At 34.7% G+C, this 19,053-nt stretch overlaps 1 protein-coding gene across 2 annotated transcripts in view; it reads left to right on the top strand.

Annotated features, from left to right (window-relative positions):
- LOC104253096 (cadherin-9) overlaps window positions 1–19,053 on the top strand; it is a 71,862-nt gene that overhangs the window by 11,206 nt on the left and 41,603 nt on the right. For both annotated transcript variants that reach the window (XM_059815583.1, XM_059815584.1), the window contains exon 2: window positions 13,726–14,020. In XM_059815583.1, coding sequence (XP_059671566.1) covers window positions 13,726–14,020 — 295 coding nt within the window. The remainder of the gene's footprint in view (window positions 1–13,725; window positions 14,021–19,053) is intronic.

The raw sequence follows: 19,053 nt of genomic DNA, 5'->3' as shown, positions 1-19,053 counted from the left end.
ATGTATTTTCCATTTCCATAGAGGGAATCTAAGGAGAAATGACATCAATCCCCCTCTGTTTAAGTTGTAGAACTATTAACAAAAAACTCAAATAGATCTTTGGAATGGTTGATTCAGCTACAAGAATAGAGCTTTAGCCCAAACCCTGCCATAAAAATAATTGGTGATGCTGGAAAGAATTATTAATAAAATTTGATTGAATGTTTGCTTTACATACATTTTGCTTTATTTTTTGCATCTGTAAAATGTAATTGCCAACACTTATCCTAATGAAGCTTTTCCTCAGAACATCTCTACTACATATGAGGTGTTCTCCCACAATGTTACAAAAAAAGCTTCAGAATATCATGAAAACAACCATGAATCAGCCATTTGATTGAAAGCAGGGCTTGGAAGTATTGGGTTGAAAGATATCAGGGCACACTATGAAAAGGAGGAGAAAACAAAACTAAATATTGAATAGCTACCTACCTGGTGAACAGTATTTGAATGCTTGAATTTGTGACATAAATGATTGCTTTAACTTTTCCTGATGCATAAAAATGGCAAACACAGAAGTATTAAGTGGGGTATTGTTATACTTCTACTCAAGCATTCATAAAATGCATTTACCTATCTTAAAATTTGTTATTGTTGTCACCACCTGTAGCCATTTTTCCCCCTTGAACTTTTAGGTGTTGCTACATGTTTCTGAGTAAGAGCTGAAATAGATTTAGTTTCTAAATATTGAGAAGAAATTTAGTTCTTATAAAAACATTCTGGTTTACAACTTCTATGCAGCTTAAGTGGAATTAACACTACTATATCACGCTGTTAAAAATGTTGCAACTATTGACGCAAACTTTAAAATAGTGTTTTTCTGATAGTTCAAACTTACAGGGATTGTGGAAGTAAGCGTATTTTTCTTTTTAATAAGTATTTGTGATGAATAAACACTGTCAAATACCAGGAGGTAACAGATCATTAACTGTTCAAATATAACTGGATCAGGTAGCTGACTGATAGGACTGAATTAATAAATGAAAAATAAAATACAGAAACTATTTGCTTACCTTGTCTCTCTCCCACTGCAGCATTTGCATTTAAAATGCTGAGACTAAGGATCCTTTAAATCAATAATTTAAAAAAAAATGGAAAACATTACTCTATGTTCTGTGTAACAAAAGTGACTAAAAGAAATAACCAGGTATATTTGTCTTTAATTTTAAACCTATATTAATACAATATAAACAAATGGTGTCAACAATAAAATAAATGTAAAGAGAAATTTGTCATGCAAGCGTTTCTGTATATATTGCTGCTGAAGTAAATGGAAGTGGGGTTGTTTCAAGAAAGCAAAATAAATCATTGAAGTTTTTTTTAACTGTCCCTAAATTTCACAGAACATGAAAATACATTCATCTGTGTACTGGCTAGTAATTGTGAAGTGGAAGATGTCACAGTCTGATTCCCACACATTCCATATGAAATATTTAGAATCACATGCAAAAAGGCATGAAGTGAAGGGCAAAATGTGAATCTATCTCAGAAGAAATTCTTTAGTCCTTCAGAAATAGTTAATGGAAGGAAACAGGAATGACCCATTCTGTTTTCATTCTGTTAGAGGTACTGCAATTAATTGTCTTTGCACTTCAGGTGGCTAAATCTGGTCTAACTTCAAAATCTGTAAAAGAAAAAGAAACAACAAAACCCTCACAGTTTAAAATCATTTTATGCTTCTAAAAGGCTCTGAGCATATATATGTGTGTGTGAGTATATATATATAAAACATTGTTTTCTCTTCAGCATAAAGGAAAGATTTATTTTGATCTCTTTGATGAGGATAAAAGAGAAAAGGATAAATAAAACCTTATAATGATGATGCCATGATTATTAATAATAATTTCCACTTCCCTATGTACCATTCAACAAAATTTATCAAAGTATTTTATATTAAATGAACAGTACCTATGGTGAGACAGGCAATGACATAATATCTGTTCTTCTGAGGAGAGAACAGCAGCAGAGCTGCTGAAACAGTGATTTGAGGTCACAGAGCCAGTCAATGACAACAGCAACAGTTAGATGAAGAACTGAATAGCCACTGCACAGGGACAAATTCAGCATAATGGCAAGGTTTATCTATTTGAAGAGAAAATGAATGCACAAAGGACAGCACTATTTGAAAAATAAGCACTCCTGATCCTACATTTTGACTATTAGCAAAATCTCAGGTTCTATCTTAAAACCTATCTCCAAATAGTCAGCAAGACCACAGTCAACATTTTACTCCAGGTGAAGGATAGGACATCATAGGATAATTAACAAAACAATCAGTTTTACTTCGTGTGCTGTGTGCTTTTCTGCAGAGTAACTCTAGACAAAAATGGATTACAGCAAAGGATGTAGTCAGTCAGCATTGAAAACTCCAGTTCCTCAAAATGTCTTCTTTTTATCATAAAGTTTATACAAAATTAGCATTGATACATTCAGATTTTTATCTGCTTTAACCAGATGCCAATGTTTTGACTATCCATGCTGTTAAACTAACATTAGTTTAACTCATCCTTTATGTACCTCCTGCTGGGCTTCTTTTTCATTAATATTTGCTCTGAGAATCTAAAAAACCCCATAAAAATATCCTTCTTAAAGAATGCCTGCATTGTCTAATGTCTCCGTATTAATCTCACTTCATCTGCCCAGCTTGCAGATTCAGCTACTAAATTAAACATACCCTCGATGAAGCAACACTGTTGGTCTGCAGGGCTTTATGCTTGGATCTGGCCTTATGCTTTGGCTTCTCCAGGCACCACTTCTCTGTCATAGAGTTTTCATCTGAAGCCCCAGGCAGCCTTATCCCGGCTATCCTCTAAGCCACAGTCTTCATGCTTAATCAGACAGGTACAATCAGCCTGTGGTTTATGTGGAACCTGAAGCCCATCTCAGGCCCCCTCCAAATCTGTTCTGTTGTGCCAGGAAAATAAGTTGTTTTGATAACTATTCCAGCCACCACCTTGTCTTTGCCATCATTACAGTGATGACCTTGCAAAGATGGTATTTTGAAACAAGATTTAAAAGTACCGTACAAGTAGGTAATGCAAATTTCAATAAATATAAAATCAGCAACAAATAAGAAAAAGCAAAAAAATTACCCTAAATATTTCTTTTCTGACTACTGGTTTTCAGCATACTCTTCTTGAAACAATAGCTTCACTTAGGAAGCTACATTATCACAACACAGTTTCAAGGCTTGGTGCTTATTATGCCCCATCCTGTTTTCAAAGCTTATGCTTTGATATACCTGAGAATCCGCTTCTCAGATTTTACCAAGAGTTGGGCATGCACCTATGTGTCTTAGAGCAGGCATGGGGCAGGAGAATTGCACTAGACTGAGGAAGGCACGAGATGAATAACTCTACAGTATACTTTCACTAAGTACCCTTCAATTAGTATGACAGTTAACATTTCCAATACAGTCTGCAGAATAGAGAAACAGTATAATACTTAAAATTAATTTCAGCCTGTGTTTTTCTTTTTTGTTTGGTTAACTTTGCCAATAAATAAGTGGTAGCAAAGGACCTTAGTGATGCTTTAAGTCAAACAATGACCTTACCTACCTTCCACTACTGTTCATTTGAAAGTTTAGTTTTAGATAAACGTTTAAGGTATTTAAAGTGTCACCATTTAACAACCACATTGTGAAATTAGTATTGAGGAATGAACAGATTTCTTCTTGTGAAGTATATGCAGTGTCCACAAAACATTTAGCTTATCAGTTTGCAAAGTAGGATCTTAGGAAAAATACATCTTTTAAAACTGTGATTTGGAGCTTTGTGGTAGAGATCTTTGTCAATCAATAAGCATGGAACTCAAAACTATAACTTTTTTAGGTTTGAAATACATTCATGTGAAAGTAAACATGTTTCAAGCATAGTAAATAACTTAAAATATTTTGAATATTTCTGGAAACAACATATAGTTGAACAGCTTAGGAAAACTGCACATTTTGGGATCCGCTTCCTTTGAGTCAGCAGGCCTACAGTCTGGTTTTGTTTGTTTGGTGCTGCAAATATGGAAGCCTGTTTACATATTTTAGACCAAAAAAGACTCTTTGATCATATGGCCTCACATCTCGACATCTTACTCTATTACTCTTGCGTTATGCTGTATGGCTTTCTGAAAAGCATTCAGTCTTGATCTGTAGATATCTGTCTACAAGTATACAAAAATACATGTATATATACACATAAAATTGTGATTAAAAGTAGTAAAATACTCCTGTTACTGGTGTATTCTTCAGATCATTGTGAATGACCCACAACTGGAAACAGTATAACATTGATCAGTTCAGTATAACTTCAGTCAGTGCAGTACTTGTCCAAAGTTAGGGCAATGGGTAACTAGACAAGTTCAAGGACATCAGATTCATAAAACAAAACAAAAGAAAACAAAACAAAAAGACCCCCCCACAGGTCCCTCTAACATCCCTATTCTAATCTGACAGTTGTAGACGTTGGGGCCGGGGGGCAGGGAGTGTAAAAGAACAAAAAATTACAGTGGCCAGACTTGCATGCTCTCTCTAATCAGCATCTCCTATTGCCACTGAGATAAAATACTTGGCTAGACACTGCTGGTTTCCCCTACTAGAATATTTCTTATATGCTTATTAGTGTAGAGCTGAGCCCAGACCAATTAGTTCTGTGGAGGGTAAGGGAGAATCCATTCACATGACAAACTCATGTTGCTTCCAGGGCCAGAGCTTTTATTCCTCCATATCTATATGCATATCTTTTGGAACTACAGTACATTTTGAGTGCCTCTGAAACAGCAAGAGATAGCATGTACACAGACAGATTTCACTCAGAAGTTTCTTGTGAGAGAAAAATCTATGAGAAAAATATCCTTTCTTACTATGAAGCCTTTAAAATCATGATGGATTTAGCACCTGTTCCAGGGATTGATTGAAATGACAGTGCTTGATGTTGTGATGTGATAATTTCTGACCTGTGGACTTAACTTATGAGTATAGTCACTTCCTATAAACCTGTATCTCATGTTATGGAACAGTCAAATAAATGACAGGGTATGGCAAACCATAAAAAAAAAAAAATTTGGGTCTTTTCATCAGGCTGAAAACCTGCAACCCAGCTGTTGATTTGGAGAATAGGGAGAGGAGAACAGACAAATTCTATGTGCTCTGAAATCCATTTCTTAGTGTAGAAGTAAGAATGCAACCACTTTCACAGATTTGACTACAACCTAGCATATATGGCACAGGAGATGTAGAAGGTATGCAGGGGACAGAGACACTTGAGAAAACAGCTCTGGTTTCCAGGACTCCCCCCTAGGCATGCAGAGATGTATGTGGAGGGAATGAATTTGCCTGTATTGTATTTGTATCAGCAGAACCAAGAGACTACCAAGAATTCTGCTGAACCCTTCCTGAATGAAAACCAGATTTACCTTTACCTACTAAGTCAAAATCAGCACCTGCAGCTGATGTCAGCAGTGTTTTTCACAATATCATTCTCTAGAGAATTTGTAACAATAGACAGCTGAACACAAGAACCAGATGCTGGAAAACAGAAGATAAGAAAAGTAAATGTCATTTGCCTTGTTTAATATACAGTCACTTAGGTTACCATCACACAGAGAGTTTGGTTGTTTAATTAAGAAGTTTGTGCTGATGTCACAAATTCAAGTCAGGCAAATATATTGCCATTTAGCACATACATAAAACTTTTGATTAAACACACATAAATAGAAAATTAAAGCAATGCAGATACTGCTACTGCAATCCACACTGAAGAACTACAGCAGTTATTAAGATATCTTTAGAGCTTTTAACCAGTTAAAATGCTAATGAAGGAGAATATTGGCTGAGCTGCTGTTGGTGCTGTATCCTAGCTGCTGTAAATCTCACAAAGGTCTGAAATCATACAGTGGGGGCACTGGTTAATATCCTACCTGTCACTAGCACTCAACATATTTTCTGTGAAATTTTAGGGTTGACTGGGATGCTACAAGCTTTTATTTCAAGTACACTTCTTGCATTTTTGGTATGAATTAATTTATTTTATTTTAGGTAATACCCATCCTTCCTCCTTCACAAATACTGTCTTCATTCCCACCTCTATAGGCATAACCTTCTTTACTTGGAGTAAGAGTAATAATTACAGTCAAGTTTCCTGGGGTCAAATCAATTTGTGCTTTAATACATACAGGCAGACTTGGAAAACTCAATCTTTTCCTGTGCCACACCTTCAGAATAAATAGCATAGTACAATCATCATACATGAATAGAAATTCCACGTACATAGGCATATGGCTTTGTAAAAATAACATACACATGAGCTTGTGTTTTCCTGTACTTTGCATGTTTCTTCCCTCAGCCCAGAAGCTTTAGCTTACCAATGTAACTCCTGGTTCAGCTTTCATTTTCACAGGGGCAAAAAAATCTTTGCTTCCAAGTTTCCCCTGCTGACTTGTGATAACCTCAAATCAAAATAACTAGCACCATTTATATTTTACATTTTTATTGTTATGCCTCCAGCAACTGGAAGAAAAAAAACCAGCAAGCAAACTGTAACGTCCTCCTTTTGATTACACACATTGAAACAAAACCCTATTCCAGCCAAAATTAACAAAGAGCATGCAATAGACTACTGCTCCAAACATCTAAAATACATATACAGGCATACACAAACTTACCATTAGCATTTTCAATGTTTTGTGTAAATATAAATCCAATATAACTTTACTGCTGAAGGTGGAAGGAAATAACAGAGAAAACTGCAATAGAGTAGACTCCTTAGAAATTGCTTCACACAACTATAATATGAAAGAGGAATTAAGTCCTTTAGATTATAATAGTAAATTTACAGAAATTATGAAAATGCCTTCACAATTCTACAAGACGAATTTAAAAAATACTGTAAGGACATTAACATTTTCTAATGTAATTTGTAGGACTTTTGCTCAAAGAACTTCTTAATTCTACTTGTACACAACAGTAAATAGCAAGGATGAACACCCAAGTGCAGTATTGCACGCTATACAAGGCAAAGTTGTTGATAGTGAACGCAGGAAGAAAGGTAACATGCCATAGCTCTATCTAACCTGTGGGACCCAGAACTGCTTCCCCATGCTAAGAAAAGATGCAGTTTTGCATCTTCCTCCCGTTCCTCCCTGTCTGGGTTTGAGGAGAACCAATAAAAATAGCTAAGACATATAGGAGCCTCCGCTCTCTCTAATGAGTGACCAGAATGTTAGAGAGTTTGGAGTTTCAGACATTTGGGTCTGGGACTGGGCATGCCCATGAATTCACTTGTCCTCCAGGTCAGATATCAATCACCTATCTACCTGGTAAGTTTATGACACATCTGAAAAAAAAGATTTCTGACTTTAAAAGTCTGTATTTGTGCCCTTTGTTCCTGCCATGTGCATCTGAATTCTAACTGTGATCGCAGCTCCATGCAGTCCTGTATCCTCGACATACCCTTAAAGAGGTGTGTGTTGTGGTAATAGTTTCACCACAACAATTTGGAAATCAGCATGGTCTTCATCTCCCACTAAAATATGCAGATGTACCAACTTAGTGACACTAAAAAGAGTTCATTTGACCACAATAATCCCCCAAAATATTTTCACTTAAAAAGTAAAGAAAGAACATTGATCACACTTTCTAGAAGGCATTTACAGGCAAATAGGGTCTGAGACAGAAGACCATGGGATATTAGGATTCCTCTGCTGGAGGCAACTCTGTGGGTGGAGAGAGTGGAGGTAAGAAATCTGTAGTAACAGCCTTTTCTTTATACCATGATACAGAGGCACACTGTAAACAAGCTAAGTTGTAAGCATTAGTACAGTATCTACCACAATGTAGACATGGATCTATCCTCTCCTTGATGTGTCTTCATCCTTCCTTTTCCCTCATCCCTCTCCACAAGAGTGGTCATAACTCTTTTCTGAATTTAGGCAACCAAAAAAATGTTTTCATTGTATTTATTCATAACAACCTTGCTAGTCATAAGTAGCTCATCTTGCTCTTTTTTCCCCTTTTCGTCTGCAACAAGAGTTGTACAGAAATAAATTGCAAATAAAATGAAATTTAAATGACGTCTGGCAATTTCTTATTTCTAAATGGGGATAATTTGTTAACTGTGTCCATTGATTCTCCTGTCTTCCATTGATTTTATGTCTGCCTAACTTGAAAAGAGTTACTCTCTACTAGAAAGAGCTGAGAACCAGATCAGCTGTACAGTTTACAGGAAATTTAGTAAATTAAAATTGAATTAATAAGAAACAGTCATGTACTTTTAAATATGGGCCTTTAAGGAACTCTTCTCTAAGGCAGTATTTTTTTTCGCTTTCCTCCTCTGTTTGCTTTTGCCATTCCATACCAATTCCTGAACTTGATGATTTATGATATATCTTTTCCCTCCAAAGAATGCTGATATCTCTTTGACTGTGTATAACAATAGCAGTTTTGAGATAAGTTATGGATTAGCCTTGGACATACTAAGAATGCATAGTCAAATAAAATCCTTCCTGAAACCAGGCAGTTATGTGTTATAAACACCATCTGCTGATAAATATAGAGTGCTACATGAGGGTGAAGTGTAAGCCAAGGAGCAAGGTACTTAATTTAGGGGATTTATGCTACAGAACTCTGACATAATCCATTGTTTGCCTACTCATTTACTTATTGGAAATTACAGTAACAGGGACCTATGTAAATTTACGTCAAGAATTCTTCTGAGAACATTGAGATCTCACACAAAAATTCAGTTTCACAGAACTGGATAGAAAGGCTAATCTGAGATGCACACTTTTCCTATGTAAATAAAGAAAAGAGATTGAGCGAGCATTTCTAAATATGCCCATATTTATAAGACATACGTTATTACAGAGATAGCTAATTGTCACTCCCATAACCATTACCAATATCTTTGTCCCTGATGATCCTCAGGAAAAGTTGTGTTGAGAACATGTTTAGCCAGCCACAAAGAACACTATATAAAAAGAAATGTGTGCAAAAGAATATTAAGATATCAAGATACTCAGTAGTGCATCTTCTAAGTTATGTCTTCATTCCAAGTGTTTCAGATTACTTGATGCTGGATATTGAATGGAATGGGGATGGCATTTGTTATTGTTGTGGTCACTATATACTGAGTAATCTAATAAATTATCTGGTTTGGGGTTTTTTTTGTCTGTTTGTTTGCTTTTCTTTATCAAAGTATTTCATGGTTCTCCTCTGACCTGCCAGCTCTTCACAGAAATTGGAGAACGAACAATTTATGATATGAGATTTTACAAGTTTGTTTTCCACCCATATAGAGTTTTTGCTTGCTAACCTACCCCACACCAAACAAAGAAAAAGGATCATGTAGAGCAAAACAAAACAAAATATTTCAACAGGAATGACTTCTGCTGACAGTAAATGGTGGACCTCCCCAGACCTGCTGAGTCTGTAAATTCTAGAGGGAAACCACAACCGTCAAAGATTACTTCAGATCAAATGTATGAATACTATTTTTGCAGTTTGAACATCTGAGCCCCCTTCACACACATAAACAGTTTACTAATTAAGAAAAAAAAATCCACAAGCTATTTTGTATGTAAAACTGTTTACTATAACTAGATTTAGAAAAATTGTCTCTTTTTGTTCCTTGGTTTTAGTGAATAAAGGGCATGATATTTTGTAAACATATTATAACACACCACATTTTTACATGTGATTTTCTGTAGGCGATTTTATGTAGGCTCTCTGTAGAAAAATTAAAATTTGAAAAGCTGAAATAATATTTTATATTATACATTCAAAGTATTTAAGCAGTTTATAGAAGATTACCAGTCATAAAGAGACATGATATAGATTGGACAAAATTAAATTGCAGTATCTTTTTACAAATGTATATGTCCCTATACTTATTTTGCATAAAAACCTACAATCTTACGTGGAGTTATTCTGTCTCATAAATTACAAGCATGTTTTGTAATTATATAACTCTAATATAGTGAGAGAATTATTGGATTGTTCCATTTTACACAACTAATATTTTATTTCTATAAGACGCTGGATAATGTTTTGCTTTATTTAATTATTCTTAAATATGAAAATGGTCCAATTTTTTTTCACAAACTATGATGTCACAAAATTACTTCACAGATTAATGAAGATTCCTCAAATGTGAAATGCAAAACAAAACATACATAGGAATTAGAAATTGTTACATGTAGAATAAGTGACAGTTTCCAACTGTACTTCAAGTGATCTTGCTGATAGAAAATTGGTAATAGGAGGTGGAACTTTTCATTGCTAGGAAATCACAGTCTATTCCCAAATTTATCATGCTTGAAAATTCTGTTTGTCATTTGGTAGAAACATGAGATAAGTAGGAAACTTAAAATACCCATCACAGTTTGAGCTACTGACATCTTTGCAGGTAGTTTGAACAGACAGATAAAATAACCTGTTCTCTGAGGATCTATGTATAGTTGAGGAGCAGGACTGGCAATGGACAGATGTGATTTTTTTCCAGAACCACTTGTTAGTGCAGAAAAGATCACTGCTCCCACTACTTGGTCATCGTCACCCCATTTCAAGAGGTTATCAACCCTGGATTACCAGCAGAGTTGCTCATATGAGCAATCAAAATGAGGTTGGCAAGCTATTTATATTCACAGCCTGGATCTCTGCTACTCATATGCATTTGTCTTCTTTTAGTATATAGGACCTCTTTTCAGTAGATGACCAGCTCTCCAAGTCTAGAAAGAGTTTGTAGGAATAAAAAATTTCAAACAGCAAATTTTGCAGTCTTAGTAAGTAAAGTGCTAACTTTAAGTGAGTTTCTAGTCTCTGAAAGATTCTTTAGGTAGCAGAACTGCCTGGGAAAAGCATTTAGGAGGTTTTCAAGTATGGGCTACAATATTACCACAGTTTTAAAATAAATTATATTAAAATAACAATCCAGATATAGTTACCAATAAAATTCATATCATGTACTTATTATATCTGACAAAATTCCACATATACAATATATTCCTATTTAAACTAAGAATTTTGTTTTCTGTTCTACATCAAGACAAACAATATAAAAGTCTCATTCTACCTCCTACCTCCTTCTTTCTTTTATTTTCCAGTTCAGAACTGTGTGAGATTTTGTTTCAGTAGTGGCTGCTTGTGGAAAACTTCTAGTGTCTCTGGACATATTGCATTCTTCCTGTGTATAGCAGTCCTGACAATTGAAGACCAGGGCTCCTGTAACTTAAGTCTCTTTCTTTGCAGTCTGCCAGGCAGGCTGCTATGGAGATAATACCTGTGGGCCAGAGACCAGTTTAATTCATATAACAATAAGCAAATTAAATAAATTTCTATCAATAACAGTGTGTGTTGGAGTATGTACATGTGCAGGAAAAAACCAAAAGCCCCAGAGATTGATGGAAATTATTTCAAAAATACAAAAAGTAGCTTTGTAAATACAGGACAGAAGGTGCAGCTACTCAACTTTTGAGAACTTACATGTCTAATGTAAGCACTTACATGACTAATGTTAGAACTATAAACAGTTTAACAAATTACTGATTAATCGGTGATGACTTACTGTATGGGAATGGAGAAGTACTTCCTTATATTCAGTGTTGAGAAAGGTTGTTAGCTTTACGGAGGGTCCAGCCTCCCTAATGCCTTATGTTAATTGATTTCCAATCTCCTGATCCATGGGATTGATCCCTCACCCAGCTCCCAGACACAGCTCTTGCTCTGCCTGCTCCCCCAGCTGGATGGCTGAGGATGTTAAGGAGACACATAACAACACAGGGCATCGTAACAGGCTCTTAGATGTTTCAAAGGCTCAAAAAGAAGCTGGCCTGTTTTCATGAGAAAACTAGGTTCAGGTGCTAGTCATCAGTCCTGAGATCTGATTCTTATTTGGCATATTTTAAAAAAGCTTCTACCTCAAGATAAAAGGAGAAAGCTATATTTATGCCACAAAGTGAGGAATATCTCAACAAGAATGAATGTGCACTGTTTCTTGGGGGCAGGAAATTGTCCTGTGCGTCACAAGACAAAATCATCTGACCAAAAGAAATACACTATATTTTGTACTTGACATACAAATAAGTCTATCTTTTTTTTTCTGAAAATAAGAATCAAATATGAAAATAAGAATAAATCATTTTTAATGAACTTTGTATACCGATTACATAATGCTCCACTTTCTGTGTCAAGATACCCATACAATATTTAAGTTCACTTTCTCTGTATTACCTGTAGAGTTGGCAAGTTGACAGGGACTTTTTTTTTGAGTGCTGTATGCATGTTGTATATAATTCTTTCAACCCATCATATGCAATTCTTAAGAATTTTCACAGATATTTATTACAGATATACACTGAATATATTAAGTGCTAAAACTGTTTGGATAGTCATCTCATTCAGTCTTACCTCTAGAAGACCATAATAATCAGATCACATTTGATGACTAGTGTTAGGCTAGAGTGTTAAACCAGAGGAAAAAATCAAAGTGAAGAAATTTAACAAAATCCACCACAATCACCCTTTAGCTCAGCTCAGCTATGAATGGCTCAGCTACAAAACATGGAGATAAACACTGGCAGGAATACAGAAACAAGGAAAGAAGTGACAGAAAATAACTTATCTGGCTCTAGTGACTGTCTAGATTAATACCTTTACTGATACTGAACAATATTTTTCAGGTGGATGATACAGTATATTTTTCTACTCAGAGAAATCAAAAATATGGTAAGATAAGATTCTTTCTGTCCACATTTGAAAAACACCCAGGTCACTGACCTGTGGCCAGATGTGACTGCAAGCATATATCTGAGGAAAATATACTGCAGATGTTCATAAAAAGAAACTGTGGGTCCCTGTAAATGAAATTACAGGAATAGACTTCTGAAAAAGAATATTATGTGAGAATTTCTAGTGCCTGGGTCAGCTTCAGTGGCTTTCTTTGGCTTTAGTTTTAGGCATTTTTTCATAACAGTGCTGTATGGCAAACTAATCAGTGCCTGTAAGTTCACAGGGATACAGTTCTGAACTCTTATGAAGAGGTGTAGTAGGAAATGGACTGTTAAACCCCACTCGATGCTTTGAAAATTTACCTCCTAGTGTTCTTGAAAATTGTTTCTCCTGCATGGAGAGGACTAGAAGGGAAGAAGGAAGGAAGCAATTAACTGAGGTAAGATGTTCCTAAAGAAAAAGAAATATAACTAGAAAGACAAGTTGCTTAAATTAGAATATTTATAACTTATTTTGGAAATTTCAGAAGCTGTAACCCTTAAAACCCACTTCTTCTATGTTGTTACAAGGTAACTGGTTGCCTTACCAGCAGTCAATAAATGGGAAGACAAGTGTTATTTTGCAAATAGAAATTTGGGAGTTTTACACCCCCTGTCATCTTCAAAAAGGAGACTTCTGGTAGTTTCTGGACAGACTATTCAAAGAAATAAAATTTTTTGGTTTAAGTTGGTCATTTTAAATACTGCTCCAATATCTTCTACATCTCCCTGTGTCCTTATGAGTTTGTTTAGAGCTATTTTTTGTGTATGACTGAGTCTCAAATTTACAATTTTTCCAACAGTGAAACTGAAGATAACCACTGCTGACCGCAATTACAGTCAAGATTGTACAGACTTATTCATATACGCTGAATGATTTGGTCTGTAATAACAATACATATATTTATAGAATTCTTCTTTTCTACCTCCCTGAAGCTACACACTGACCAAGATAAAGGAGATGGAAATTTAAAGTACATATTAACAGGAGATGGGGCTGGCAGTCTGTTCATTATAGATGAAAATACAGGAGATATTCATGCTGCAAAGAAATTGGACAGAGAAGAAAAGTCCCTGTATGTGCTACGTGCCAAGGCTATAGACAGAAAAACTGGAAGACAAGTGGAGCCAGAGTCTGAATTTATCATTAAAATCCATGATATCAATGACAATGAACCAAAATTCACCAAGGACTTGTACACCGCCAGTATTCCGGAGATGTCTAGAGTTGGTAGGTAAAAACTTATCCTTATGTAAAATACAAATGGGTTTGAGTTGATATGGAACTTATAAGTAATTTGTTATTTGAGGCACTTAATACTAGCTTCTGTGAACATCCATGGAACAATTTTTCCTGTCAATAATGTATCATAAATGATTGGTTCCTGCTTTTATTTGTTTGTTTCATCTTCATCCTCTTTTTAATCCTTTTTCTACACTATAAGCTACTCTTTACTCCTTTAAGCCCACCAGAACCATCAAGGAATGTAGCATATATGGTTGTCTTATCAATTACTATATAGTTTTGCCACAGCTGAGAATATCACTTGCATAAAATGTATCCTCTTTGTATTTGTAAAGTCTTATTTACCAAACTTTTCCGTACCTGTAGACACGAACAGCTTTAAGCATGTAAGTATGTATATCAATTAATGTATCAAAATGATGGCAGATATGTTCCTACAAATACCTAAAAATTTGGTTTGTGGGTTTTGGTTTTTTTTTTTTTAATTTTCTTTTCTCTTTGTTATCAATATTAGTAGTCGTTGTTGGTTGGTTTTTTATTTTGTCTATTTTCATTTTTTTAAGATACCAAACATATGAACACCTTCCCCAAAGAAATAACTCTTCTTGTTTAAAAAATATTTTTCTTCATGGATGAAAACTTACAGCTATTCACAACTGTTGAACTAAAAAGTAAAAATGTGGAGTGGCAGCAGAAGACGGGTGAGAAATATAGCATCAAAGCAAAATAATTCTCGGAGTTTTGTTCCAATAATATAAAGTCATAGATAATATTCACCAGCACATATTCATCAGAAGTTACCATGATTACCTAAGTGCTGCACTCTTTTACAGTAAAGACAGTCTCTCTGATGAGTAAGCATAAAATACATAGGCTATGGGAAACAACTGACAGATAAATTCTCAAGAGTTATTTACTTATTATGAATTATTGTAATGGCTTGCAAAATCAGCCCTGGATGATGGCATTGCTAAGAAAGACAGTAAAATACCAATCAACATTTGTGACTAATATGTATCTTTGCAAAATAATTTCCAGAAGATAATAATTATCTCTGAGAGCAGTAGCAGAAGTATAACGGAACAGGACTCTATTTTATAACACTCTTTTATAATCATGAGAAGGGAATAACTACACTCATAATAATAATGTGAAGAGTCCAAGAATGGTTCTTTCAAAGATACGTGGAAAATAGTGAAATCCTTTCCTTTCAAAATTTACTTTGCTGATAATCTGTGAAGGAAAAATGTTGGCAGTGCACCTGTCGTATTTAATTTGAAATACATTTGTAAGGAAGGAACTCTATAGGAATAGATAAGATAAAAAGCATGATGTCCATGTTTAACCTTACCACTTAGTCCAACTTCGTTAAAGTCAATGGAGAAGCATGAATAAAAGAGAACAGAATAAGATCCAGTGCTCTGGCACTGCTTGTGAGATTTTAACTCCATGAAATGTCTATATTTGATGAGGCTGATGATAGTATAAGTACCATTATGTACTTTAAGCTGAGAAAGTGCCCGTAAAAGACCCAAATAAAGGTGAGTTTTACTGTGAAGAAAGAATTAGAAGAAAAGGATTTAAACAGTAAAGAAGTCCCTTAGCTTCCAATATGAAGGCAAAAAAGGGGATCTGAGTTACTCTTTGCTCTGTTTAGTTGACCTTTGCATTTGGGGATATAAAAACTACACTGAAATGGCAATTTTTAGGCTTTGAATTTGAATGAGTAGAAGTAGTTTTGTAATTTCTTAAAGTAGCAAAGACTAAGAACCCAAATCCAGATCAGTCCAATCAAGAAGCAGAAATTCTATATTTCTGAAGTCAGTCATAAGAATGCTAGTTCAACAGTCAGGATGTACATACAGGTAAATAAGGAATACACAAATATATTCCTTCTTGGAGTCCCTTTGACCTTCTCCGGATAAGGAAGCAGATACCATAACTGGAGCAAATGACTTGGGAGTGAAAGGTGAGATTCTTGACATAAGTGGAATACAACTTACAGGTGAGCAAGTGGTACTCTTGCAAACCTTGTCATAAAGCACACAAGAGAACACACAAAATATAGAATGAAGATACCCTAGCTCTTGAAATACCTAGACAAAAGAAAGCTATATGAATGTAAACCAGCAAATACGCACTAGGCAGCACATACAACAAAATGTAAGCAAAAGAAGAAAAAAGAGAGAGTGACAAAAAGTAAACTCAAAACTGATACAGTGTGGCAATGAGCTGTGTAAGTAACTCCTGGTATATACTTTCCACAATAGGAAAGGATATCCGTTAAAAAATCTCCAACACATTATGATAATGGCATTTAAGCATTTGTAATTATTCTTCTTTCAATAGGTATGATTTAATGAACAACTTCTAGCCTTTCTTTTGTATGGATATGCAGTCCAAAGAATTTTTTTCCTGAACATAGTGTTTATTGCAGAACATCACAAATTTACAGAATTGTCAATTATGCAACCAGGTTCAACACTTAATCTCTTCAGTGGTTTTGGTATATATTGCGGTTCGCAGGTTAGATAGGTGTCAACTAGAAGTCCAAAAGCTACATTTGGTAAGGAAGTAGGGCCAAACCCACTTGCTTGGTTCTGGACTGTAGAATTTAAAATGGAATTTGAGGTTGGAGGGTCATGTAAAATAAGTCATGAAGGAACAACAAACTGAGGAATTATTGAGTGAGCAATCCATATTAAGGTTAATGCTGCTGTGAAAGTAAGTGCATCTGAAAGAAAAGGACAGAAAATATACTGAAAATGAAAAGAAAGAAGGAAAAAGACTGAGATCACAAAAGTGCATTCCAGAAAACCAGAAGACTTCAGAATAAAAAATGAACTGCCCTTTAGTTCTATATGTTCCTCTATAACACATTGAAGAAAATAATAATAATAGTAAAATAAAAGCAAGAATCCCTGGAAGAGGTTGGTTATCTTTACCAAGACTACAACAAATGAAAAAGTCAGTGTAGTCCTGCATTACCTGCATAAATACTTAAGATGATGAAGGTTATTTGTTCTAACTACATATACACAGATTCTTGCATACCTAACCAAATAACTTTTCTGAATGGGAAGAACTATACAATTACATAATCCACCTTTTAAGAAATAGATATACTCATGATAAGCAGGTCAAAAATTTTTGGGAAAACCTCAGTTTCTTCCTATCCTTCACTTCCTCCCAATTTTGTGTCTTGAAATATAATTTTTTTCTTAACTATTATATTTATTATGTTTGCCAAGTTCAACAAATATGACAGCAGATATTTATGGAAGCTCAGGAAAATATCACTAAGATTGAGAAATTGAAGAGTAATTATCACTAGCAATGTTTCCAGCTGCATGTGTATCTGTTATTCAAATGACATATCATACTACATATTTCTCACTGTGTTACTGACCGTTTCTTGGAATAACTAGATCTAGAGCACACAAGAGAAAATAAGTCAACACCTCTGACAGAATGTGTGATTTTCAGTATCGATAGGCAAACCTTACTCATGTTTAACTAGTTTGATAGTAAAAACAGTGAAAACATAACATGGATTTTCAACACAATCTATCCAAGCCCAGGGGAAAATATGAATGCTTATTTGTGCACTAGTTTGTGCTAATCCTATGTTGTAATGTCTACACTGCAGCCATCAAGCTATACATAAATTAGCCTTGCTATGCCTAAATGAGAACCAGTCATATCTCCAACAGCATTATGGCTATACCTAAAATGCTGCGTAGCAAAGTTAGTACTGGAAGCAATCAAAACCACTGAAGTGAGTTGACTGCAGTGTTATTTCAGATAGCTTTTATGGAAATGATCACACTAAATACTCACAGTGATATTAGCTTAAAAAATTAAATGAGAAAGTTAGCTTAAGAGATTCTAAAACTCAATAACATGGAATTTCTCATTGCAATCAGCTACTATACTGAAGAACTGAAGGATAACTGCTGTAGCTGTATTTTTAAAGAGTGCTAGAGTTGACTGGAAGAAACTTTGGATTTATGTCAGACTAGGTAAATTGATTCAATAAAAAATAGTTACAAAAAATGAGAAAAAGATGCTAGACAGACTCATAAAGGTTAATCAAAACATAATATAGAAAGTAAAGGAACAAAAGACATTCAACATTTTAAACTGATGGAATGCCAAAGCTGTAAGATACAATCTTGGTCACAAAGAAGAGCAGGTGGATTTGTAGCATGGCCTATTCTGACTTGGCTACATTTTAGAAATACTATAAGAGGAAACTTCAGAGAAGCTAAACACATATTATACATCTTGAGAAGAATCTTTTCATTTCCTTTTCATGTAAAAGCAAAAGTACAGCTCTGATCACACTTAAAATCTATTAATTTCATCTTCAGGACTTACACAACTAGAAGCTATGATCCAAGTATTTTTCCAAGTTGCATATGATTGCTAAAAAACCAAAATAGAACAAAATCAAAACTAACCCTACACCTCATTGTGAAAGCCACTTTTCTCAGTATATAAATAAAGTTATTAAGAAATATTTAGAAAGGGAAGTTAGCAATGAGATGTCCTATGGAGTTGAATCCCTTTTGACTCCTGGGTCAATATTATTACATCCTCCTGTACCTGCCTTGCTAATTTTAATGAGTAAAGCTTACCATTTTTTCTCATTAAACATCTTTAGCATGCAGCTGATGAGTATTTCACAACACATTTTTAATCTTTGAATTGATCCTATTAAGAGAAGGTATAATGCTTAATTTAATTTAGCACTCATTTCTTCATACTGAACTGCTGCTTTCTAGATTTTATGGATCTAACCAAAGGCACCTCCTGGTTCAAAATTTCTACATGATAAGATATGTATACTGTATAAGTATAGAGGGCCATATTTTAAATAGCTAAATTTAGAATTTATAATTTTTCCATTTATTGCAAATACAGTCAAAATAAAAGAGTTTTTCTTTAGCTGAACAGTGATGTTTGATAGAAAGACATTATATATGAAATATAGATTATGGCCATTTTCAACTCAG

The sequence above is a fragment of the Gavia stellata genome, chromosome 3 (assembly GCF_030936135.1).
Source record: "Gavia stellata isolate bGavSte3 chromosome 3, bGavSte3.hap2, whole genome shotgun sequence".
Taxonomy (NCBI): domain Eukaryota; kingdom Metazoa; phylum Chordata; class Aves; order Gaviiformes; family Gaviidae; genus Gavia; species Gavia stellata.
Note: the sequence above shows the minus strand (reverse complement) of the source record. Positions and strands in the feature narration are given on the sequence as shown.